Source organism: Ovis canadensis, chromosome 25 (assembly GCF_042477335.2).
Source record: "Ovis canadensis isolate MfBH-ARS-UI-01 breed Bighorn chromosome 25, ARS-UI_OviCan_v2, whole genome shotgun sequence".
NCBI classification, from domain to species: Eukaryota; Metazoa; Chordata; class Mammalia; order Artiodactyla; family Bovidae; genus Ovis; species Ovis canadensis.
The window spans coordinates 58913105-58939528 of NC_091269.1; the positions used below are offsets into that span (position 1 = coordinate 58913105).

Here is a 26424-nt window from a genome sequence, read left to right on the forward strand (position 1 = left end):
TCCTTTATTGAGTCCATCTTTGCATGAATGTTCCCATGGTATCTCTGATTTTCTTGAAGAGATCTCTAGTCTTTCCTGTTCTATTGTTTTCCTCTATTTCTTTGCATTGATCTCTGAGGAAGGCCTTCTTATCTCTCCTTGCTATTCTGTGGAACTCTCCATTCAGACAGTATATCTTTCCTTTTCTCCTTTGCTTTTCACTTCTCTTCTTTTCACAGCTATTTGTAAGTCCTCCCCAGACAGCCATTTTGCTTTTTTGCATTTCTTTTCCATGGGGATGGTCTTGATCCCTGTCTTCTGTACAGTGTCATGAACCTCCGTCCATAGTTCATCAGGCACTGTCTATCAGATCTAGTCCCTTAAATCTATTTTTCACTTCCACTGTATAATCATAAGGGATTTGATTTAGGTCATACCTGAATGGTCTAATGGTTTTCCCTACTTCCTTCAATTTAAGTCTGAATTTGGCAATAAGGAGTTCATGATCTGAGCCACAGTCAGCTCCTGGTCTTGTTTTTGTTGACTGTATAGAGCTTCTCCATCTTTGGCTGCAAAGAATACAATCAGTCTGATTTCGGTGTTGACCATCTGGTGATGTCCATGTGTAGAGTCTTCTCTTGTGTTGTTGGAAGAGGGTGTTTGCTATGACCAGTGTGTTCTCTTGGCAAAACTCTATTACCCTTTGCCCTGCTTCATTCCGCATTCCAAGGCCAAGTTTGCCTGTTACTCCAGGTGTTTCTTGACTTCCTACTTTTGCATTCTAGTCCCCTATAATGAAAAGGACGTCTTTTTTGGGTGTTAGTTCTAGAAGGTCTTGTAGGTCTTCATAGAACCTTTCAGCTTCTTCAGCATTACTGGTTGGGGCATAGACTTGGATTATCGTGATATTGAATGGTTTGCCTTGGAAACAAACAGAGATCATTCTGTCGTTTTTGAGATTGCATCCAAGTACTGAATTTCGGACTCTTTTGTTGACCATGATGGCTACTCCATTACTTCTGAGGGATTCCTGCCCACAGTAGTTTAAATACAATGGTCATCTGAGTTAAATCCACCCATTCCAGTCCATTTTAGTTCGCTTATTCCTAGAATGTCGATGTTCACTCTTGCCTTCTCCTGTTTGACCACTTCCAATTTGCCTTGATTCATGGACCTAACATTCCAGGTTCCTATGCAATATTGCTCTTTACAGCATCAAAGTTTGCTTCTATCATCAGTCACATCCACAACTGGGTGGTGTTTTTGCTTTGGCTCCATCCCTTCATTTTTTTCTGAAGTTATTTCTCCACTGATCTCCATTAACATATTGGGCACGTACCGACCTGGGGAGTTCATCTATTGAATTAGCTTAAAGGAAATTAAGCACTTATATAAATACTCAAATATAAAAATTCTAGCTAGAATGAATTTTGTGTTCATGTGATCTAGGAAATATTCAGTATTAAATTAATATCTGGGATGAAAGTTTGTTTAAGCTTGTTGGTTTGATTTATACAGATTTGTGCTTAGGGTCATCAACATTAAGTATATTACTTTTATTGTACCTAAGTTTATTAGAAATCAAAGAAGACCTGTTCTTGCTACAAAGTTTCTCAGCAAGAAAAATAACAAATGACAAAGCTTTTAAGTAAATAAAATAGAGGTATATGAAGTAAAATTTAGGTAAATTCTATAGGAATAATTGGGCTTCCCAAGTGGCGCTAGTGGTAAAGAACCCGCCTGCCAATGTAGGAGACGTAAGAGACGTGGGTTCAATCCCTGGGTTGCGAAGATCCTCTGGAGCAGGGCATGGCAACCCACTCCAGTATTCTTGCCTGGAGAATCCCATGGAAGAGGAGCCGGGAAAGCTACAGTCCATGGGGTCATGAAGAGTCGAACATGACTGAGGTGCCTTAGCATGCACAGCACAGCACATAGGAATAATTATATTTGGGGAATGTCTATCTGAAATAGTCTCTCTAGATTTTTGTAACTTGAAACTAAGTTAAATGAAGAGAATCATTGACTATGTAGCTCATTTCAAATAGGATAAAATATTAGAACATTAATTGCTGCTGCTGCTGCTAAGTCGCTTCAGTCATGTCCGACTCTGTGTGACCCCATAGATGGCAGCCCACCAGGCTCCCCGTCCCTGGGATTCTCCAGGCGAGAACACTGGAGTGGGTTGCCATTTCCTTCTCCAACGCATGAAGGTGAAAAGTGAAAGTGAAGTCATTCGGTCGTGTCCGACTCTTTGCGACCCCATGGACTGCAGCCCACCAGGCTCCTCCGTCCATGGGATTTTCCAGGCAAGAGCACTGGAGTGGGTGCCATTGCAGGCATGTCTAAATTTACCAACTTCTGCCTTCTTAGAAGAGGAAGACTAAAGCATAAGTGTGTCAATCAGGAAATGCTGATTTGACAGTTTCAAAATTACTTCTTGGGTTTTCACTGGAGATTAAAGTTTTAAGGTTAAGAATTGTAAGGAGAGTATTTCAGTATGCAAGATGTAGTGTGTGTGTCTTTAGCAAAGAAGGTATGAGGCATGAAAATGTATTTTGTTAAAGGGAAAAATGTGATTTTGTTCTAGAGCTTGTTCTGAATGGAAAAAGTGAGGGACAGATTAATATGCATATAGAAAATTGTGTAAGGTTTTTGGAGGCAGAACACTGAAAGTTTTTTGTGTGTGATCGGGATTAGCTAAAATTGAATTTAAGAAAGTGGTGCAAAACCTGAATTTGGTTCTCTAAGAGGACAAAGTTTTCTTAAAATATTAAAATGCTTTTGGTAATTGTTTCTTTAAGTGATCTATATTTGCTACTGAGATCTTTTCTTTTTTTTGAGATCTTTTACCACTGGTTAAAACTTTTGATACTTTTGATAAACTTCCTAAAGATCAAATTCTAAATGAAGTTCATTTGAAGCTAGTTAACTTTGAAGTTTTCCTGGGGGTTGTAACATCTCAAATTATTTGTTTTCTTTCTGTCTCAGAGGAATATTAAACTAATTAGGCTTATTTGGTATGTTAAATTATGTGGGAAGCATTGTCAAATAAGGGGTGATAAAAATTCTTGCAGTGTATCATATGTAAATGAGGTCCACAGCAGTACTTTGAACAATTTTTTTCTCAGAACTCCTTAATAAATAAGCATGGTGATGTTGGAAAAAAAACCCACCACATTTACATCATGTGTAAAGATGATTAACATACATGTTCTAGAAATTGTATGGAGCTCCTAAAATTCTGGTGTGTGCATGAGTGTGTACTAAGTCACCTCAATTGTGTCTGATTCTTTGTGACACCATGAACTGTAGCCTGCCAGACTTCTCTGTCCATGGGTTTCTCTAGGCAAGAATACTGGAGCTGGTGGCCATACCCTCATCCAGGGCATCTTTCCGACCCAGGGCTTGAACCCTCATCTCTTACTTCCTCTGCACAGTGACTTTTGAATGACTCTATAGCTATTTTGTGAAGAAGTGGGGAAGAGGGATGAAATCCTTTGTGAGCAAGCATTTGTGCTATTACATTGGGAAAATGAAGGAGATGAGAGCGAGGATATGTTGCTTGAAACCTTAACTCCTCTGGCTGAGCTAGCAGTCCCAGCCATTCTGGCCATTATGCCAATTATATCCAACCCTCTAGCGCCTATCAGGAGAAGGCAATGACACCCCACTCCAGTACTCTTGCCAGGAAAATCCCATGGATGGAGGAGCCTGGTAGGCTGCAGTCTGTGGGGTCGCTACTAGTCGGACACGACTGAGCGACTTCACTTTCACGCATTGGAGAAGGAAATGGCAACCCACTCCAGTGTTCTTGCCTGGATAATCCCAGGGAAGGGGGGGCCTGGTGGGCTGTTGTCCATGGGGTCGCACAGAGTCGGACACGACTGAAGCGACTTAGCAGCAGCAGCAGCAGCAGCAACATCTATCATTCCTACCCAGCCCCAGTTTCTGACACTGGAGCTCACGACTTCCCTTCCTAATAGAGGTCAGTTAGAAAATCCCGTGTTAGGTTTTGGGGCACAAGTACTTGGTCTGGTATCATGTAAGATCTGAGAGGGCACTCAGTTTGGGCCAGAAGCCACTCCCAGGGGAAGACAGTTTCCCTTCCCCATTATCTCATAGGGAAAGTGAAAGTGAAGTTGCTCAGTCATGTCTGACTCTTTGTGACCTCATGGACTGTAGCCTACCAGGCTCCTCTGTCCATGGCATTTTCCAGGCAAGAGTAATCGAGTAGGGTTGCCATTTCCTTCTCCAGGGAATCTTCCCGACCCAGGGATTGAACCCAGGTCTCTGGTGTTGCAGGCAGACGCTTTACTGTCTGAGCCACCAGGGAAGCCTAATCTCATAGGGAACCTAAGTGCAAATGATCAGCCCACCGGGTTTCTCAGAGTTATTTAATTGGAGAGATTGCAACCTTCCTTAATAGGGAGGATCTTCCACACCCAAAGCCCACTTGGCAGTACCCTGAGCTGAACCAAATTGGGACTCCAATGAAGGAAGAATGCCCTTATTAGAAGATAAATGCATCTTGGCAAAACTTTATAAAGGAGAACCAAAGCAAAAAGAGTTTCAAACAATGCAGCAAAACAGATGAAGACCTCTCTGAATTTTTAGAAAGGACTTGTCAGGTTTATAGATGTCACACTAATGCAGATCCCAAGGCCCCTGAAAACATTAGAATGGCAAATTTGATGTTTTTGTGGGGGTGGAGGCAAAGTACCTCAGATATTGTGAGAAAGTTGCAAAGATTAGATATTTGGAATGAATGCTTTTTAATCTGTAGATGTTGCTTTTAAAGTGTTCAACAAGGAACAACAGAAGAAAAGATGCAAAACAAAGCCACTATTTTTGTCAGTGAGTCGCCACTGGGGCCCCTCTAGGGGGCTCTACACGAAAACACAGGAAAACACTAAAAGAAGAGAGCCTCTTACTGGCAGAAAGAAAGAAACCGTCTGGTGAATGAGAAGGCTTAGGGGCTCCCTTGGACTTGAGGCAGTATGAGGTGGTAAATAACAGTTTAAGCAAATTTAAAAAAAAATCAGTTTAAAAGGAAAAACTGGGGCCTAAAATGTCCTTTCGGGGCTTTGAAAATTCCCAACATACTCTGAAGATTCCCAATACGCTGCTGGGAATATAGGCCATGAACATGTGTGAGGCCATAGTTCAGTAAAGACCTGAGAAGGCCTGAGGTTCGGCTCTCATCTTTAACCCTGAGGATTTGTGCAAGCAGGATGTGAGAACCAAGGCCAACATGTAAACTGCCTGGCTTAGTGTTGAAGGTGAGGCCCAGCATGCACAGAGTCTTGGCAAAGACAGGAGACCTACTGATTCTAGGTCCTGGAAGAAATCTCTGTCCAGTCATTAGCTGACCACTAAGCTAACTGAGGAGAAATTTCAGTGGCTACGTGCAACAGAGAACACTGACAGTAAGAATTAGTTCAGAAAGGTCACTAAACACTCAACAACAGCAAGTCTGGGGGGGAGGAGTGTGAAATCTGATTTCCAGAGTTCCCACTTTGTATTGTTGAACATGTCTGAAGTGAAGTGAAGTCGCTCAGTCGTGTTGGACTCTTTGCGACCCCATGGACTGTAGCCTACCAGGCTTCTCCGTCCATCGGATTTTCCAGGCAAGGGTACTTGAGTGGGTTGCCATTTCCTTCTCCAGGAGGTCTTCCCGACCCAGGGGTTGAACCCTGGTCTCCCGCATTGTACGCAGACGCTTTACCGTCTGAGCCCCCAGGGAAGTCAACCATTAGCTTGAAGGTAGCCAAAATGGTTTGGCTCCAGCACTGCCCTGTCTGATTCTGCTCAGTGTAGCTCATTACTCTAGGAAGCAGCGAGGAGGAGGTGGGCATGCTGTCCAAAGAACATTCCCTCCATCCACATTTAACATGTCTAGTTTTCAGCAAAAACAAAACGAAGATATGCAAGGAAAGAAATTATGATCGATTTAAACTGTGTGTGGGGGATGGAAACTGTACCTAGAGATGCCCAGAAAATGGACTTACTAGACAAAGACTTCAGCTATTTTAAACATGTTTGAAGAGCTAAAAGAAATTAGATCTAAAGAACTAAAGGAAGGTATGAGATCAATATCAAAAAGAGAATACAAATAGTTAGATATTATAAAAAAGGAATGAAATAGAATGAAATTAAATAAAAAATGAGAATTTATTACCAAATTCAAGGCCATGAAGGTTTATCAATATGGTTTCTTCTTATAGCTTTACAGTTTTATCTCTTATATTTAGGTCTTTGATCCATTTTGAGTTACTTTTTATACATGGAGGAAGAAGTCATGCTTTGTTCCTTTGCATGTGGGTATACAGTTGTCCTAATGCCTTTTGTCGAAGAGCCTATTCTTTTTTCATTGAATGGTGTTATGTGTTGAACTGAGTCCACCTACAAAAGATATGTCTGAGTCCTAACCTCCAGTATCTGAGAATGTAACCTTATTTGGAAACAGTCATTGTAGATGTAGCTAGTTAAGATGAAGTCATCCTGGAGTAAGGTGGACACTTAGTCCAGTATACCTGGTGTCCCTATAAGAAGACACACACAGAGGGACAATGGCCGTGTGACGACAGAAGCAGAGATTGGACGGTACAGCTGCAAGCCACAGAATGCCACGACTCACTGCTGCTACTGCTGCTGCTGAGCCGCTTCAGTCGTGTCCGGCTCTGTGCAACCCCAGAGATGGCAGCCCACCAGGCTCCCTCGTCCCTGGGATTCTCCAGGCAAGAGCACTGGAGTGGGTTGCCATTTCCCTGGTAGCTCAGAGGTTAAAGCTTCTGGCTCCAATGCGAGAGACCTGGGTTCGATCCCTGGGTCAGGAAGATCCCCTGGAGAAGGAAATGGTAACCCACTCCAGCATTCTTGCCTGGAGAATCCCATGGACAGAGGAGCCTGGCAGGCTACAGTCCATGTGGTCACAAAAAGTTGGACACGACTGAGCGACTTCACTTCACTTCACTTTTCCACGACTTGATGGCCACCACTAAAAGCTAGAAAAAGGTAAGAAGTTCTTCCCTTTGGGCTTCAGGGAAAGCATGGTCCTGCTGACACCTTAGTTTATTGCAGCCCAAACTACAAGACAATAGAGTTCCATGTGTTTTTTAAAAAATGTTTGTTTAGCTATTTATCTTTGGCTCTGTTGGGTCTTAGTTGCCGTGGTACATGGGATCTTCGTTAAAGTACGTGTGATCTTCTGTTGTGGCACGCAGGCTTTGCTAGCTGCGGCACGTGGCTTAGTAGCTGTGATCCAGACTTAATCCCCAACCAAGGATCAAACCCATGTCCCCTGCTTTGGAAGGTGGATTCTTAACCACTGGACCACCGGGGAAGTCCCCAAAGTTCTGTGGTTTTAAGCCATCCAGTTTGTGGTACTTTAAGTCAGCCTTGGGAAACTGATACAAATGATGTTGGCACTGTTAAAAAAAAAAATCAGTTAACCATAGACGTTTCTGGACTCTCAATTCTATTCCATTGGTCTGTAGCTTTATAAGGCTTTCACCTCCTTGGTTAAATTTATTTCCTCCCAGACATTTTATTCATCTGGATGCTATTGTAAATTAAATTGTTTTCTTAATTTCCTTTACAGATTGCTTTTTGCTGATGCATAGGAAAACTGATATTTGAGTGTTGATCTTGTGCCCTGTAACTTTGCTTAGTTTATTAGTTCCAGTAGAGCGTGTGTGTGTGTGTGTGTGTGTGTGTGTATGTTCTATGGGATTTTCTATATATAGAATCGTGTCATCTGTAAACAGTTTCTCTTGTTTTCCAATTCAGATGGCTTTTTTTTTTTTTTGGTGCCTAATTGCTCTGGCTGGGACTTCCAGTATCATGTAGAATAACAGGGTGAAGGCAAGGACATTGTTCTTCAGGGAAAGCTTTCTATTTTTCACCGATGAGTATAATATTAGCTGTAGGTTTTTCACAAAAGTTGTTTATGTTTAGAAACGGCCTTGAATTTTGTCAAGTGCTTTTTCCACAGCAATTGAGATTATGTGTCCCCTCTCCACTTTGTTCAGTTAATGGGGTTTGTTAGATTGATTTCCTCATTTTCATACAGTGAAAACTTTTATATTTAGAATTAGCCAGTTGGACTCATTTTAGACGATCCCAGTTTTGTTTGCAATATCTAAACTATTGTAGTTAGGAGCCAGTTAAATACATGCCTTCCTCAGGTCTGATCAGGGTGCTGACCTTAGCCATGTCAACATCATAGTGCTTTTTCACTGCATGTTTAATCTAGCTGTTGGCCTTGACATCCACAGTGAATACCAGTGTGTTGTCTGTTTCCTTCGGGGCTGACTCAGCGGGGAGGGGGAGCTTGATGATGGCATAGCGGTCAAACCTGTTTCTGTTCCGGGTACTCTTTTAAGGATATTCGGCTGCCTCTTGAGTCACAGTGTTTTGGGCTGTCAGAACGTGTGCGATGTCCGGGTCTCCCTTTTTTGTGGCTGTGGATGCCTTTGAACACTGCTTTGTTGGCTTTCCAAACCCTTTACTGTAGCTTTGGCTTTGAGAGGGCAGCAGCTTCGGTGGAGAACCTTTGGCGCCATCTTCATTCATAAAAAAGGTTTCAGATTGATTCCTTATGTTGATCCATCCTTGCATTCCTGGGATAAATCCTACATGATCATGACGTATGTATGATGTATATGCTGCTGCTAAGTCGTTTCACTCGTGTCTGACTCTGTGCGACCCCATAGACGGCAGCCCACCAGGCCCCCCCATCCCTGGGATTCTCCAGGCAAGAATACTGGAGTAGGTTGCCATTTCCTTCTCCAATGCATGAAGGTGAAAAGTGAGAGTGAAGTCACTCAGTCGTGTCTGACTCCTAGCAACCCCATGGACTGCAGCCCACCAGGCTCCTCCGTCCAGGGGATTTTCCAGGCAAGAGTACTGGAGTGGGGTGCCATTGCCTTCTCCATGATGTATATACTTATGTGCCATTGGATATGGTTTCTGAATACTTTCATGTCTTTGTTACTAAGGGGTATTTTTTAAAATTGAGGAATAATTGACTTATAGTGCCATGTTAGTTCCTGGTATACAGCAAAGTGGTTCAGTTACACATATGCCTTTTCATTATGGTTTATTATAGGACAATGAATATAGGTCCGTGTTATACAGTAGGGCCTTGTTTATCCATCCTATATGCTCAATCACACATGGTAATCCGAAACTCCCGGTCCTTCCCTCCCCTGCTTCCCTCTCCCCTGGCAACCACAGGTCTGCTCTGAGTCTTGTCTGGCAGGTCTGTGCATTTGACATGTTTTAGATTCCACGTCTGAGTGATGTGATCTGGTGCTTGTCTCCTGATTTACTCCGCTTGCTATGGTGATTGCAAGGTTCATCCCTGTTGCTGCGAGCTGCGGTATTTCATTCTTCTGTGTGGCTGAGTGATGTTCCATTGTATGCCCACAGCTTCTTTATCCATTCATCTGTCAGTGCACATTGAGGTTGTCTCCATGTCCTGGCTATTCTGTTATGCTGCTCTGAACATAGGGATCCAGGTATCATTTTGGACTAGAGATTTGTCTGGAGACATGCCCAAGAGACAGATTTCTGGACCATATGGTACCTCTAGTTTTTTTTTTTCAGTAACTTCCACACTGTTTTCTATAATGTCTATAGCAATTTATAATCCCATTAACAGGGTAAGATGGTTTCCTTTTCCCAACATACTCTCCAACATTTATTATTTGTAGACTTTTAAAGGATGGCAGTTCTGACTCATATTACAGGATATTGAATATCATTTATATATATATATATATCTCATATACTGTTTGGTTGCCACGCTGTGTCTGACTTTTTTGCACCCCATGGACTGTAGCCCACCAGGTTTCTCTGTCCATGGGATTTTCCTGGTGATAAGACTAGAGTGGGTTTTCATTTCCTTCTGCAGGGGATCTTCCTGACCCAGGGACTGAACCTGTCTCCTGCATGGCAGCTGATTTTCACTGCACGGCGCTGAGCCACCTGGGAAGCGCAGGTACACACAGACACACACACGGGATATTGGCGTGTCATCTTGCCTTTGCCTGGCTTTGGTGTTAGGATAATACTAACCTCATAGGTGTTCGGGCTTCCCTGGTGGCTCAGCAGTAAACAATCTGCCTGCAATGCCGGAGACGCAGCATGACTATATAAATGCTCCCAATATGTCAGCCAAAGACCACACTAAGATTCATCACCCCACTCTCACATGACCTGAACTCTACTCACCTACCTGGTATTGTTCCAAATAGTCTGGAACTTGTTTTCACATCTTTCCCTGCCGCCCCATCCCTATTTTGATGTTCCATTTAGAATGCAAATAGACACTGGGAAGGGCCTGCCATGACCACAGGGCCATGGGCTTATTTACTCCTTGCCCAGATGCTCAGAACCATGGAGAGACAGACTCAGCACAAAACAGACACTAAGTTCAGCTGACAGTTATGTTCCAGATTTGCCAGCTATATAAGCTGGTGGACTCAGGTCTGGAATCCAGTTGTTGATTACGGATACTATGATTACTATCAATCATATGAATACTATGATTATTAGTATTCTGTCTTGTTATATCCTTTGACTAAATTATTAGAAACAAAACATAATCAACAAAACCTCCCTTTGTTAAAAACTACTTATATACAAAAAAAGGTATATAAATTATGTTGGTACATCAGTTTTAAGCCTTAGAACCTCTTCCCTGAGAACAGCCACTGATAATGTTTCATAGAATAAAACACAAAAGAATCCAAGAATCAAATTTGGGCTGCTCAATATAATCCAAAGATACGTTATTTATGTGTTTGTTTCAAAAATTTTAGAAACCCAATTATAGTTTTATCATGTACTGAAAGAGGCAAACATATCAAATACAAAAACACAGAAATGAAACATTAGCTTTGGAAAAGGTAGTCTTTTTAATAACTGTTTTATCACCAGGTTAAGTCATGCAGTTACAAAGTAGTTAGAAATTTCTAAAAGGATATTATTGTTAAAAAAAAAAAAAGAAAAGCTCATTCTTACATAAATACTCTCTAGTACTTCATTGGGGCACTACTGTTCAAAGGCCCTGGCCAAACAACTCCCAACAAAATAGAACCCCGAGTTGCTTCCAGCCCACTAGGGACGAAGCCGTGCGCAAAGATGAGGCCTCTAAACGAGGACACCAAGCCAGGGCGAGTTGGGGCCATTGGCAATGCTGCCAGCCAGACTCCGAAGAGGGAGCCCACGTGGTTTTTTCTGGGATACTCTACTTGAATTATCGTTCAATTAGTCAATGCAACAGATCTTCAAAAGAGAACAATTGATTAACATGATAAGGAGGTCACTACATTCTTTGGACTATATATCATAATTGTGGTTAGCAAATTCCGACAGCCTTAACAAAAATAGCCTCCATCATTTGCAGGTATGAAGATAACTTAATTCTCTACTGGGCTTTTTATTTTTGCTGGATGACAGTATGCAATTGACAAGCTATAAATGATACTGTTTTATGTTATAAAAATACTAGCTTTTTTCATTTATTACGTTTATAGGCATTCACTGCTTGAGTCAAGGTTAGGCTCATTAAACGATTAAAGGCAATTTTCTTACAGCAGCATGTACTTTTTCTAAAAGAATAAAATACATAAAGAGAGACAGTTTTGTTTTTTTTGTTGTTGTTGTTTGTAACCTATAAAATCGAGTTATTTTGCTGATGTAAAATACCAGTAACTCACTTGAGAACCATGCTGCCTCCTGAAAATGCCATATACCTGCTTCTTACATGTGTCAAAGCACCTGACAGACGTGTTCAGAGCTGAAGTGGCGAGTGACTGACTGGTCTTGGCCGAGAGGGGCTTTCCTAGGGCCACAGCTGACTGTGCTGGAAGCAGCCATGGAGGGAGGCAGCACAGGCAGACGGAGAACCCTTATTTAAAGGCAAAATGCCCAAACGACTCTCTGGAGTAGCTGATTTCTACGATCACCTATTAGCTTATATATGATCCCCTAACCTTAATTTCTTTTTCTTAAAGGGCTGATTTGGATTGACTTGCTGCGAATGGTGTCCGTTACCTATTACGTCATGAGAGAGAGATTTCTGTGGTTATATGTAAACTTGTGATAGGTCTGCAGATGAAGAGGTGAAAGGGCAGTGAGGATGTCAGCCACAGCCTGGTCTATGTGAAGGTCACACCAGCTTCATTGTACACCTTGAAGACTTTCTCGATGGCGTTGACGTAGGCGGCCGTTCTCAGGTCCAGTCCCAGGTTATACTTCATGGCTGTGCGCATGATTTGCTGAGATGAAGGAGAAAAGGCAGTGATTATCACCCCGACTCAAGCAGCCAATCCGTGAACACACAGGGTGGATGTGAGCCTGGTACAGCTTGCCCGGGTGCCACTTTAGGGCTGGATTTGTATAGCCAAAGAGAAACTGCATAGGCGGAAGAACAGCTTCTAGGTGGGAAGGATTAATTCTCTGGAATTGATACAGACTATTGTTTAGGCAACAAGAAGGTGCTACTCTACTCTTCAAGATTTAAGATGTGAGCTATCTCTAGGCCCCTTAGACATCTAGTAATCTGAAGCAAGTATGATATACACTAATAATGTAAATGAACTAAGGATGGGTGATGGAAATGTTCTGGAGTTAGTGGCGATGGCTACACAGCTTTGTGAATAAACTTAAAGGCTGTTTTGTTATATATTTTAAAAGGGTGAATTTACGGTATGCTAGTTATCTAAAAAAATTAACGGCAAACACCATGATCAGTATCTGCTCTGCTATTTCAACTTAATGCCAAGTGGATAGAATCTGAGAAAACTGGACTCTGCTCGCTTCGGCAGCACGTATACTAAAACTGGAACGATACAGAGAAGATTAGCATGGGCCCTGCGCAAGGGTGACACGCAAATTCGTGAAGCATTCCATATTTTTCCTTTGACGAAGGAGGCAAGAATATACAATGGAGAAAAGACAATCTCTTTAACAAGTGGTGCTGGGAAAACTGGTCAACCACTTGTAAAAGAATGAAACTAGAACACTTTCTAACACCATACACAAAAATAAACTCAAAATGGATTAAAGATCTAAACATAAGACCAGAAACTATAAAACTCCTAGAGGAGAACATAGGCAAAACACTCTCTGACATAAATCACAGCAGGATCCTCTATGGACCCACCTCCCAGAATATTGGAAATAAAAGCAAAAATAAACAAATGGGACCTAATTAAAATTAAAAGCTTCTGCACAACAAAGGAAACTCTAAGAAAGGTGAAAAGACCGCCTTCAGAATGGGAGAAAATAATAGCAAATGAAGCAACTGACAAAGAATCTCAAAAATATACAAGCAACTCCTGCAGCTCAATTCCAGAAAAATAAACGACCCAATCAAAAAATGGGCCAAAGAACTAAACAAACATTTCTCCAAAGAAGACATACAGATGGCTAACAAACACATGAAAAGATGCTCAACATCACTCATTATCAGAGGAATGCAAATCAAAACCACAATGAGGTATTATTTCACACCAGTCAGAATGGCTGCGATCCAAAAGTCTACAAGCAATAAATGCTGGAGAGGGTGTGGAGAAAAGGGAACACTCTTACACTGTTGGTGGGAATGCAAACTAGTACAGCCAGTATGGAGAACAGTGTGGAGATTCCTTAAAAAACTGGAAATAGAACTGCCTTATGCCCCAGCAATCCCACTGCTGGACATGCACACCAAGAGACACGTGTACCCCAATGTTCATCGCAGCACTGTTTACAATAGCCAGGACATGGAAGCAACCTAGATGTCCATCAGCAGACAAATGGATAAGAAAGCTGTGGTACAATACACAATGGAATATTACTCAGCCATTAAAAAGAATACATTTGAATCAGTTCTAATGAGGTGGATGAAACTGGAGCCTATTATACAGAGTGAAGTAAGCCAGAAAGAAAAACACCAATACAGTATACTAACACATATATATGGAATTTAGAAAGATGGTAATGATAACCCTGTATGCAAGACAGCAAAAGAGACACAGATGTATAGAACAGTCTTTTGGACTCTGCGGGAGAGGGCGAGGGTGGGATGATTTGGGAGAATGGCATCGAAACATGTATAATATCATATGTGAACTGGATCGCCAGTCCAGGTTCGATGCAGGATACAGGATGCTTGGGGCTGGTGTACTCAGATGACCCAGAGGGATGGTGTGGGGAGGGAGGTGGGAGGGGGGTTCAGGATGGGGAACACGTGTACACCCGTGGTGAATTCATGCTAATGTATGGCAAAACCAATACAATATTGTAAAGTAATTAGTCTCCAATTAAAATAAATATATATTAAAAATAATAAAAAAAGAAAGAAAACTGGACTACAAACTGTGCTTGAAAGGCTTTGCAATAATGATCAAGTTGTCAAGAAAACTTTCATATAGACCAAATTCTATGCAGTAAGGTAGCTTCCTGTAGCTGTAACAGAGTAATGTGCACTGAGCTGCAATCCAGTTTGGCTGACTAAGCTAAACATCACTCCTCCTAACCTGGCAGTATTTATTTCAAAGTCTGGAAAACATATTGAGGACCCTAGAAACAACGCTCATCATATAAGAATGAAAAAGCACACGTTCTGGAACATTTAAGCAGACTGGTATTTCCTGTCACTGCTCACACAGTCGGGCAGCTGAGGTGCCGCAGCTGAGCTGCACTTCATGCAGCCAGCAGAAACACCGACGGCATCTGTGTACGTACCCTGGCAGAGCGCTCCATGGTGTAAGCTAGACCAGAGTGCACGATGTCTTTCTCAGAGGCACCCTGTTAGGAAAAAGACTAGTTTAACCAAAACCATACAAAGACATGCTTCACCTGTCAGAGCGCAAAGGATTCTTAAGTCAATATACAGCGAGATAGAATTGTTTTCTTTCAGGCAAGATATACTTAATTTAAAACACTTGTATAACATTTGTATCAATTAAGAAACATGGGTTAAACCTTATTCCAAACTTGTTCTACCAAATTAGGAAACACTTGCTTTACCAGTGGAATACTGCTCTGCCTTTCACTCACGCACCCATTCATTCAAATATTGTATATATACTATGTGCTAGGAACTCTTCTAGGTACTGGGGACGCAGCAGAAAACAACAATGAAACTTCTTTCTTCTCATAGTTTAGATTCTAGCAGAGGAAACGGCATACACAGTTAAAAACCAGGCCCCTAAGATCACCAAAATTTTGAATTCAGACTGAGAATGGCTCAGGGCCCGAGGGCTTCCACTGTTAACAGGGCAGAGTGATGGCAGGCCTCAGCAGAAGGGCCGGCGAGTGAAGCTGGGAGAAATCCAGGAGGATGCAGCGCCCTGGGAGCTAAGACGCCTTTCCACGGGGGGTGATCACCTGTGAGCAGCGAAGCAGCTGAGGACTGGACAACGACAACGTGGCAAATGACAGCTTGGCGACGTTGCCAAAGCGGTTACCTGGACAAGAAGAGCTTTGGTGGCGAGCTGGGCAGAATAGGAGGCATGGATACAGAACTGAGAACAGAGCACGTGCGCCTCTTACGGAGGTATGCTGGTTAGCAGAGGCCCCTACTTTTGGCACCGGGAACGGGTTTTGGGGAAGACAATCTTCCCATGGACTGGGGAGGAAGGACGGTTCTGGGGTGACTCAAGCACGTTTACTGTGCACTTTATTCCTGTTATCACACTGTGGTATATAATGAAGTATACAGCTCACCATCATTTCCCACTCGCTGACAGCGTTCTGACATGAGCTGCAAGCAGCTGATCTACTGCGGTCTCTGTGCAGGCAGATCTGCTGATGACCTGTATCTGCGGCGGCTCCACAGTGCTAGCGCCACTGCTTCAGCGCCACCTCACATCATCAGGCACTAAATGCTGTGGGGCATGTGCCAGTCACAGTAGGGCTTGTGAGGCGGAGCTCAGGTGGTACTGCCAGCAATGGGCAGTGGCTGTAACTACAGATGAGGCTTCACTTATTTGCCTGCTGCTCACCTCCCGCTGTGCAGCTGGTTCCTAATAGGCCACAGAGGGAGGCCCTTGTTATATAGGAAGTAAAAATGATAAGACCTGGAAGGGCAAGTGTGATTGAAAGATTTATATTTTCTTAAGAAAGCATTTGTTACATTGATAGCAAAGACTGAAGAGGGAAAACTGATGGTGCAAAAGAGGCAAAGTTTTGCCGGAAGTTGAAAGCAGGTCATCTGGTTGCCCAGAACAAGGTGCGGGCTGAGATGGAAGCACAAAGCGTTGCTCTATAACAGAAACAGGGCACAGACACCAGAAGCTGTGTAGAGGTGCAGGTTCCCTGATGCTTCACTCTTCTGTGAACAGATCCCAGGACATGAACTGGAGTGCAGGGGAGGGGAAAGGGAGAAAATATGATAGAATCACCAGGAAAGTGAGAAGATGAGTGGAACAGGGAAAGTAGCTCAATTGCTGGGGAACTGAGAGCCTACTTGAAGTGAGAGTCTGAAGAGTCCCTGGGCCTCCTGCTACAGGGAAGGAGCGGAGGAGGCGGCGCACGGCATTCCATCAGGTCCTGGTGTTAACAAGGGGGTGTGATGAAGCAAAACGAGACCAGGGAGTGACTGCAATGATGGCGAACGGAATTTAAGTGAAGACAGGGGTAACGAGGGACAGTGAAAAGACGATCAGGTCAATGATACAGGTCCTGGCAGGGCCAGATCACGGCTGGGGAGGGGGAGCCTAGAGGAAAGGAGCTGGGCGCAAAAACTCGTTTTTCAGCTAAAACTTATTACAAAACTCCTGTAATAAATAGGTCAATAAGAGGTGAGAAACAGCCTTAAAATTGAAAATTGGAAGCACTGAAAGCATCTGAAAGTTGCAAGGCCGATACACTGGCTGCTATGTGGCAGGCCATGTGCTGCGACATGGGGCGAGCTGCTGCAGCAGTGGGGGCTGGGAACGCACGTGACTCCCCTGGGATGGAAGGACAGATGACATGCTGGCACACAGAGGGAACTTCCAGGGAACAGAGATGTGATGATACTCGAGCAGGGCGTGGGTCTGGGTATTCCAGAAGGAGGGACCAAAACTAAGGGATACATAGTTGTGGAGAACAGGAAGGTTCTTTGAAGAGAACAGTTAGTATCCAGAGTGGAAAAAACATTGTCTCGTTCAAAACAAAGCCCTTAACATTTCCCCATGTGGTAACAGTCTTAAATTATTTTCTATGATGGACTATCTCATAAGATATATAATTTAGCCATTTGCTGGCCCTCCCCCCCACCAGAACGTTAAATCAAACCTAATTTTGAAAATGACTACACACACAGTTCAGTGACATCATGCACAGAATCATTCCTCTCCTTTAGAACTGTTTTTGTAGGATTAATTCCCAGAAGGGATGTTATTATAGTGTCAAAGAGCAGGAACACTTTAATAACATTTTTGCACTGTCATCAGAATAAAGGTACAACTGCTTCACCACAGACATGGTGAGTATAAGATCCATTGTTTATGCTAGTTTAATACATTAAAGGATCCTTATTTTAATTTGTATTTCTTTAACAGTGAGGTTAAACATTTCTTCTAAGCCTATTTCCTGTGATTTTTTTTCATGATGTCTGCCATTTACTGGCAAGGAGATTCTCTTTATGATGTGTATCAGTATATTCTATTGAGAGCTAATTAACATAAAACATCTGTTCTCATCTGTTTTCTTAATGCGTCCATGTTGCAATTTCCATCTTTATGTAAGTCAATCTAATGTTTACTTTTCAGTTCTATTTCTCTAAAGCTTGAGAGTCACAGTACACAATAATTCTTCATAATCGTGTTAGAATCACTCGTTGAGTCATCTATATTGTGAAAGTATCAAAAGCAGTAGAACCATGAATTATTTCACACTGAGATACTCCATTTTTAGAACATAATAAAAAGGGAAGTCATGTAATCGTCATGCTGATCACCACCCCTCAAGCCCATTTAACCTGCCTGGCCTCATCTAAAGAAGAGAGCAGGCCGTGTATGGAAAATACTGTCACGAGCACACTCACCGATATCCTGTCTTGGAACTCTGCTGTGGGTACAATGGGAATAGTTCCACCATGTTTTCCAAATTTCCTTTCCAAACTCTCTTGAACAGACACTATAAAAAGCCGAGAAATGAAGATAAAATTTTGCTAGTAGGAGAAAACAAATGAAATACAACCAAAAGTAATCCCAAACTATATTCACAATCCTAAACTGAGTAGTTTTAGAAACCTTCAACGCTAATGACATAAAAGGGTTACTCATTTTAAAACTGAGCTAAAAAGAATAAAGCACTTTGCCAAATTCCTATGTAAGTGTGAATTTAGGTCACCGATCTGTTTCCATAACACCCATTACCAGGGTTTTCCTTGGCTCTGTTAAAAAGAAAAAGGAACAGGAATTGATGGAAAACTTCACCCAGATTCTCAGTGGGCTCAGTAAAGCTCAGCTGGAGGTCTTGGTCTTATTTTAGCTTGAGGAAAATACTAGTGTTAACTCTGAAGCCTACTCTAGTCAAAGACAAACAGCATTCTTATCAGAAGATGCAAAAAAATTCCTGACACTAGATAGGTATCTACCAAGAGCAACCTGAGAAAGAAATGGATGAGTATCAACAGGGTTTAAAACGATACTCTTTATATACTACTAACTTACAGATTATGTTCTGGGAACACTTGCAGAATAAACACTGGAATATAAATACATTCTGGAGAGTTCATATATTGAATACCTCTAAAGGAATTGTATAGTTTTGGTCTAAGACTCATGAGACAGAATGGTTTCCTATTCTGAGATTAAACAAGAAGGGAGGGAGGAAGGTTCCAGAGGGAGGGGACTTACGTATACCTATGGCTGATTCATGTTGATGTATGGCAGAGACCAACACAATACTGTAAAGCAATTATCCTCCAGTTTAAAAAAAAAATTAAAAAACTAAAAGAAAAAAACATCTAATTATGTAACTATTATTTACTTAATACCACTGTATCATTATTGGTCAACAGAAAAATAACAGAATTCTATATCACCAAAACTACCACTTAATAGAAAAACCTGTAATTACTTTTTAAAACCCAGATGCATATCAGAATTATCTTGGAATTTCTGGGGGGCAAAAAAAAAAATTAGTCCTTTTATTAAACACAAGCTTTCCCCAACCTTTTAGATGGTCCAAAAGATTACTCTTAGAGAATACAATAATCAGAACTCACTAAGCAAGTGGTAGTTAGAATCCCTTTCATATTTGAAGGTCAAACGACCATAGCTGACGTGATTCAGATTCTTCAGCCACTCAAAGTAGGACACTGTCACTCCCCCAGCATTCAAGTAGAGGTCCTAGAGACAAAGAAACGAGATGACGGCTTTAGTAAAAGCTTACCGTGAACACAAGAGCTCAGTGTGAAAGCAGATTAAATTTCAGACTTCCCATATATATCTTAGACAGGGGCAGAAATTTTGTCCTTAAGAAATGCACTTTAACTGAAATTTTTAAAGTGCCTGCAGCAAAACGAATTCTTCAAAATGCATCGCAAGTCAACACGAACTTCTAATGGCCTTTTGCTACAGACCCCATGCTTAACCACTGAAAAACTTAAGCACGTGTTACTCACATTACCTTTCTGAGTGAAAGGAGCGAGGAACATTTGCAAGCTACAGTAGTATTTCTAGCACATTTAACATTTATATAACTGGATTTAAGAAGTCTAAATACATACTCAAGAAAGAGCCTGAAGTTGAAAGAAAATGTTCAGGTCCAAGTGAACCATCTCTTTTTTTTGGACAGGCTTATTATATTAACCACACTTCCACTTTATTTTCTTGAAAGCAAAATAAAGATGAAACATTCACTAAGGCTTGGGAAGCTAACAATCCTCTCCCCACAATTCCTTGCAAAAACACCAGTATGACTCTGAGCACATATAAAACCTGGCAAACATAGTTTACTTACTGGGATAACCATGATGTTCCGCTCTAGGAAAATCTTATCAGCTTCTGGAGTTGTTGGTCCGTTGGCACCTTCAGCAATGATCTGCAAGAAAGTTAGAAACATAGAGAAATCCTGATTGATAACACTGTGAAATCCCCTCCAGCTGAGCCTCAGAGAGATGTGTGCATGGGAGAGGGCTGTGAGAGAGACAAAAAACTCCCCTTTAAACTGCATGCTGGGGAACTATATGTGCATTACACCCCAGTAAAGCTTTTTTTTTTTTTTAAAGAAGAAGCCCACTGGAGCCTTTCTGCGACCTTCAGTCCCATCAGTAAGGCTGGGCCCGCCAGCATGTCACCTTGGCTTTCACTCTGGGCGCGTTGGACCTGGTCAGCTGCTTCTCGCTGGCAGCAGGGATCAGTATGTCACAGTCGACCTCCAAGATGCTCCCTTCATAGATCTTTGCTTTGGGGAAGCCCAGGATTGTTCCATGTTGCTATGATTGATTAAAAATCAGAATTAATGGCTGCAACAGAGTTTAAATGTTTATGTTCAGTGCCTATAACATGAAGTCTCATAAGCAAACAAAGCGAAAAGACAACACACAGAAGAGAGAAAATATTTGCAAATGGAGAGACCCACAAGGGATTAATCTCCAAAATATACTCATGCAGCTCATTAAAAAGCAAACACAAGAATGAATGGAAGACCTAAACAGATATTTCTCCAAAGAAGACATACAGATGGCCAAGAGGCACATGAAAAGATGCTCAGCATCACTAGTTATTAGAAAAATGCAAATCAAAACTACAGTGAAGGGCTTCCCTGGTGGTTCAGAGGTTAAGAATTCACCTTGCAATGCAGGGGACACCAGTTTGATCCCTGATCCGGGAACAATCCCCATGCCTTGGGGCAACTAAGTCTGTGCACTTGAACTACTGAGCCTGCGCCCCAGAGCCCAGGAGTGGCAACGGCCGAGGCTCTCGTGCCCTGCAGCCTGTGCTGCAGCAAGAGAAACTACTGCAATGAGGAGTCCCCGCGTGGCAACTAGAGAGTAGCCTCCGCTCACCGCAACTAAAGCACAGCGATGAAAATGCAGCACAGCCAATAAATACATAAAATATTAAAAACAAAACAGCTGTACAATGAGGTACCACCTTACCCTGGTCAGAATGGCCATCAACAAGAAATCTGCAAACAATAAATGCTGGAGAGGTTGTGGAGAAAAGGGGACCCACCTATACTGTTGGCGGGAATGTAAATGGGCATAGCCAATGTGAAGCATAGCATGGAGGTGCCTACAAATAGAGCTACAGTATGATTCAGCAATCCCACTCCTGGGCATGTATCTGGAGAAAACTATAATTAAAAAAGATATATGTAAGCAGCCAGGGCATAGAAGCAACATAAATGTCCACTGACAGAGGAACGGGCAGAGAAGAGACGGGACATATACACAGTGGGGTATCACTCAGCCAGAAAAAGGCACGAAGCAATGCCGCTGGCAGTGACGCGAATGGGCCTAGAGACTGTCCTCCTGGGTCAGGAACGTCAGACAGAGAAAGACAAACGCATGACATTGCTTGCATGTGCCGTCTAAACAGGGGCATAACGAACCTGTCTACAGAGTCACAGGTGCAGAAAGTCAACTTATGGTTACCCAGGGGGAAAGCGGGGGAGGGATAAACCGAGAGATTGGGACTGACAGACTGCTACATACAGAGACAGATAACCAGTAAGAACCTACTGTATGGCCCAGGGAACTCTACTCAATACCCTGTAAATGACCTACCTGGGCTAGAACCCAAAAAGTAGATATATGTGTAACTGATTCACTTCACTGTACAGCAGAAACTAATGCAACATTGTAAATCAACTATACCCCAATAAAAATTAATCTAAAAAAAGCAACAGAAACAGATTTCAATAATGCTTATTTCAACTTTATAACACCCAGGTGGTCAAACTCCTCAGATATTAGAATAACATACCAGTTTGAAGTCTTCCAGTTCCTTTGGGTCAATACCATCTGGATTCCATATGCTGCCATCAGACTCACCAACAGCAACACATTTAGCACCAAAACGATGTAAATATCTCATAGAGTGCAGGCCCACATTACCAAATCCCTGTGAACAACAGTTGTGCATGAGACAAAAATCGAAGTCCTAGCACAGATGGTTAAGTCATATTCTGACCAATACACATTCTATTAGTTTAGAAGTAATTCTCAAAATTCTTTTGACAAAAGAATCCATGTCTCTCTTCAATAATAAATTTCTGTGTGTTGGAATTCAGAACTCAACCCTTTGTAATTTGTGCTAGTGAGTCCTGAAGACATTCAGTTATGAGCAGCTTGCTGACTTATAAAGAAATGGCAACTACCTAGGACCTCAGGCCCTGATGGCCAGATGTCCTATGCTCATGAAAAGTAAGTCACTAACTGGGAGGAATATGAGTCTTATTTTAAAGTAGCATTCAACTTAATTTCGATTCTTCTAAGCAAACTAATCAAACATCAATCAAAAGCTGAAAACTGGATCACCGTGTATACACATAATAGTTTAAGAGGATGTATTACCCTGCAAATGTCCATTTTAAACCTTAAGAGATCCAAAGAATCGAATTTTAAAAACTGCAAATCTAGAGGCTCCAACGGAGAGCATGTGGAACTCGCCTCTTCCCAGAAATACATGAAAAATAGCTCTACGAATGGAACAATTTTCACAGAATACCTACTAATCACTAGGCCTCAAACACCTGAAAGGACACGAACGATCTATTAGTTTAGATCTTTCCATTAATAGATCTTTAGGATGAAAGAAAAAAAAAAAGGGAAGTGGAATGGGACCTGTGTCCCTGCAATTAAAGTGTAAAAGTGTTAATCACTCAGTTGTGTCCGACTCTTTGTGACCCCATGGACTGTGGCCTGTCAGGCCCCTCTGTCCATGGAATTCTCCAGGCAAGCATACTGGAGTAGGTAGCCATTCCCCTCTCCAGGGAGTCCTCCCCGACCCAGGGAGTGAAGCCGGGTCTCTTGCACTACAGGTGGATTCTTTACTGTCTGGGCCCCCAGGGAAGCCCTGGAAGGCAGCTACAGAAGGGAGAGGGTCCTGTATCCTGGGAAGCCGCCTCGCAGGTGGGGGGATCAGGAAAGGGGTTTAGAGGCTCCGAAGAGAGCACAACTGTTCTGTGGCAGGCAGGGCAGAGAAGAGACCTGCACAGACTGCCCATGCCACCACCCAGCGCACCTAGCCTGAAATGCACGTCTGCTGGTAGAGGTGGAGGTGGGTGCTGAAACTCGGAGCTGAGAGGACAGACCTAGGGGAGGACTGCTGTTGGCTGCATGGAGACAGTGAGTGTGGTATGGTCGCAACAGAGTGTGTGTGAAGAAGCCTGGCCCTGCCATAGGCACAGCAGTATAAGGATGTGCCACTGTTAAGGGCATCTGAAGCGAGGGGCAGGGCTGCCACAGCACCCTCTTTCTCTGCAGGCACTGGGAACACGCACCCTGCTGTCCCCTTGCTGGGCTCTTGGAGCTGGCACCAGCAGATTTCCCATGCACAGAGTGGGGCCGAAATCAGAGCTGAGCCCTTGGGCTGTGCATAGCAAAGGGGTGGCCTCGCTGAATATCCAGTGCAGGCTTTGGTCACAACCCCAGTCACACTTCCTATCCAGGGGATAACGGCTAGCATACACTGAGGAAAGAGGCAGCAGGCATCCACACTACAGACGGCCCTCGCACGAAACAACACCAAACCCATGCAGGTTACATAGGGATGCACCCACACGAAAAACAGTCCCCTAAGACCACAGGAGACCACTGCTGCTACTCACAGACAGAGAACAGACGTGTAGTTGGCAAGGGGGAGGGGGCGAAGGAGGAGTGGACTGGGAGTCTGGGATTAGCAGATGTGAATATGAGAAGGGTAAAAAGCAAGGTCCTACTGTATAGCACAGGAAAACGTATTCACTATTCTGTGACAAACCATAATGCAAAAGAATCTACATGCATGTACACCCAGATCACTGCTGCACGACAGAAACTAACGCCGCACTGCAAGTCAACCGTACTCCAACAGAACTGTTAAAACCTGCAAATCTACACACACTGAAAAACTCACGGCCTATTTATCAGCCATTCCTTAAGACAGCAACAAACATTTTTACCTGAACCGCAAATGTTTTATCTCCAAATCCTGGTGTCATTCCTAAAATACTCATGTAAGAAGCCTCATTGATGAAGTTTTCAATCCCATGGAAAACTCCCCGGCCAGTAGCAGAGATCCGTCCATGGATTCCACCCTGACTGATGGGCTTACCAGTAACACAGGCGTGGGCATTAATATCCTGTAAAAAAAAAAAAAAGGCACAAAACTTAAATTATACTCATTAGAAGTGAGTGTGTCTTTAAGGTATACTTTCATCAACAGAGACAAATCTCCCTTTTTCAGATTCTTGTTCCTAGAAAATATATAATAAAGTATATTGTACTTTCTGATGGGAGAAACAGGGTTTCTAGGAATTTAACATAAAGTAAGGACAGAAATGGTATGGACCTAACAGTAGCAGAAGATATTAAGAAGAGGTGGCAAGAATACACAGAAGAACTGTACAAAAAAGATCTTCATGACCCAGATAACCACGATGGTGTGATCACTCACCTAGAGCCAGACATCCTGGAATGTGAAGTCAAGTGGGCCTTAGAAAGCATCACTATGAACAAAGCTAGTGGAGGTGATGGAATTCCAGTTGAGCGATTTCAAATCCTGAAAGATGATGCTGTGAAAGTGCTGCACTCAATATGGCAGCAAACTTGGAAAACTCAGCAGTGGCCACAGCACTGGAAAAGGTCAGTTTTCATTCCAATCCCAAAGAAAGGCAATGCCAAAGAATGCTCAAACTACCGCACAATTGCACTCATCTCACATGCTAGTAAAGTAATGCTCAAAAAAAAAAAAACAACACCAAAAAAAACCACTAATGCTCATAAACTGAAATTCCAGATGTTCAAGCTGGATTTAGAAAGGCAGAGGAACCGGAGATCAAATTGCCAACATCCACTGGATCATGGAAAAAGCAAGAGAGTTCCAGAAAAACATCTATTTCTGCTTTATTGACTATGCCAAAGCCTCTGACTGTGTGGATCACAACAAACTGTAGAAAATTTGTCAAGAGATGGGAATACCAGACCACCTCACCTGCCTCCTGAGAAATCTGTATGCAGGTCAGGAAGCAACAGTTAGAACTGGACATGGAACAACAGACTGGTTCCAAATTGGGAAAGGAGTTATGTCAAGGCTGTATATTGTCACCCTGCTTATTTAACTTATATGTAGAGTACATCATGAGAAATGCTGGCCTGGATGAAGCACAAGCTGGAATCAAGATTGCTGGGAGAAAATATCAATAACCTCAGATGTGCAGATGACACCACCCTTATGGCAGAAAGTGAACTAAAGAGCCTCTTGATGAAAGTGAAAGCGGAGAGTGAAAAAGTTGGCTTAAAGCTCAACATTCAGAAAACGAAGATCATGGCATCTGGTCCCATCACTTCATGGCAAATAGATGGGGAAACAGTGACAGACTTCATTTTTTTGGGCTCCAAAAATCACTGCAGATGGTGACTGCAGCCATGAAATTAAAAGATGCTTGCTCCTTGGAAGAAAAGTTATGACCAACCTAGACAGCATATTAAAAAGCAGAGACATTACGTTGCCAACAAAGGTCTGTCTAGTCAAAGCTATGGTTTTTGCAGTAGTCATGTATGGATGTGAGAGTTGGACTAGAAAGAAAGCTGAACGTCAAAGAATGGAAGCTTTTGAACTGTGGTGTTGGAGAAGACTCTTGAGAGTCCCTTGGACTGCAAGGAGATCCAACCAGTTCATCCTAAAGGAGACCAGTCCTGAATATTCATTGGAAGGACTGCTGCTGAAGCTGAAACTCCAACACTTTGGCCACCTGATGTGAAGAACTAACTCATCTGAAAAGACCCTGATACTGGGAAAGATTGAAGGGGGGAGGTGAAAGGGACAACAGAGGATGAGGTGGTTGGATGGCATCACTGACTCAATGGACATGAGTCTGAGTGAGCTCCGGGAGTTGGTGATGGACAGCGAAGCTTTGCGAGCTGCAGTCCATGGGGTCAAAAAGTGTCAGACACAACTGAGCGACTGAACTGAACTGAACGGAAAATTGTAGCAACCAGAACAGTGTGCAATAGATAAACTGATGGGCGGGACATGAGAAAACAGTCCAAATACATACAGGAAGTCAATATAAAATACAAGAAGCATTTTACGTCAGTGGCTACAGTATGTACAGTTTAATAAACTGAGGCCATTTGTCACCCGTGTGAAATAAGATAAAGTGCCTTATTTCATACCATATCCCTTACCCTCCAATGTTCTAGCTGGAGAAGTTAAAAAATGACTATAAATACTTTTACAGAGAGAATTTAGGATTGTGTTAGCTGTATCATTACCAACAAAGAGGATAAAATAAAAAAAC

General features: G+C 42.6%; 1 protein-coding gene and 1 non-coding gene across 2 annotated transcripts in view; one reads left to right on the plus strand and one right to left on the minus strand.

Annotated features, from left to right (window-relative positions):
* Nucleotides 1-10880: 10880 nt before the first annotated feature.
* The window catches only part of GLUD1 (glutamate dehydrogenase 1), a 39555-nt gene continuing 24011 nt past the window's right edge, over nt 10881-26424 (minus strand). Inside the window, exons 6-13 of the mRNA XM_069572375.1 lie at nt 24085-24264; nt 21906-22043; nt 20273-20410; nt 19936-20016; nt 19199-19322; nt 18011-18102; nt 14722-14784; nt 10881-12269 (exon numbers count right to left, since the gene is read on the minus strand). Coding sequence (XP_069428476.1) covers nt 12150-12269; nt 14722-14784; nt 18011-18102; nt 19199-19322; nt 19936-20016; nt 20273-20410; nt 21906-22043; nt 24085-24264 — 936 coding nt within the window. The 3' untranslated portion in view covers nt 10881-12149. The remainder of the gene's footprint in view (nt 12270-14721; nt 14785-18010; nt 18103-19198; nt 19323-19935; nt 20017-20272; nt 20411-21905; nt 22044-24084; nt 24265-26424) is intronic.
* Nucleotides 12803-12909, plus strand: LOC138430627 (U6 spliceosomal RNA). The gene has a single exon (XR_011253312.1). It is a non-coding gene; the product is annotated as a U6 spliceosomal RNA (small nuclear RNA).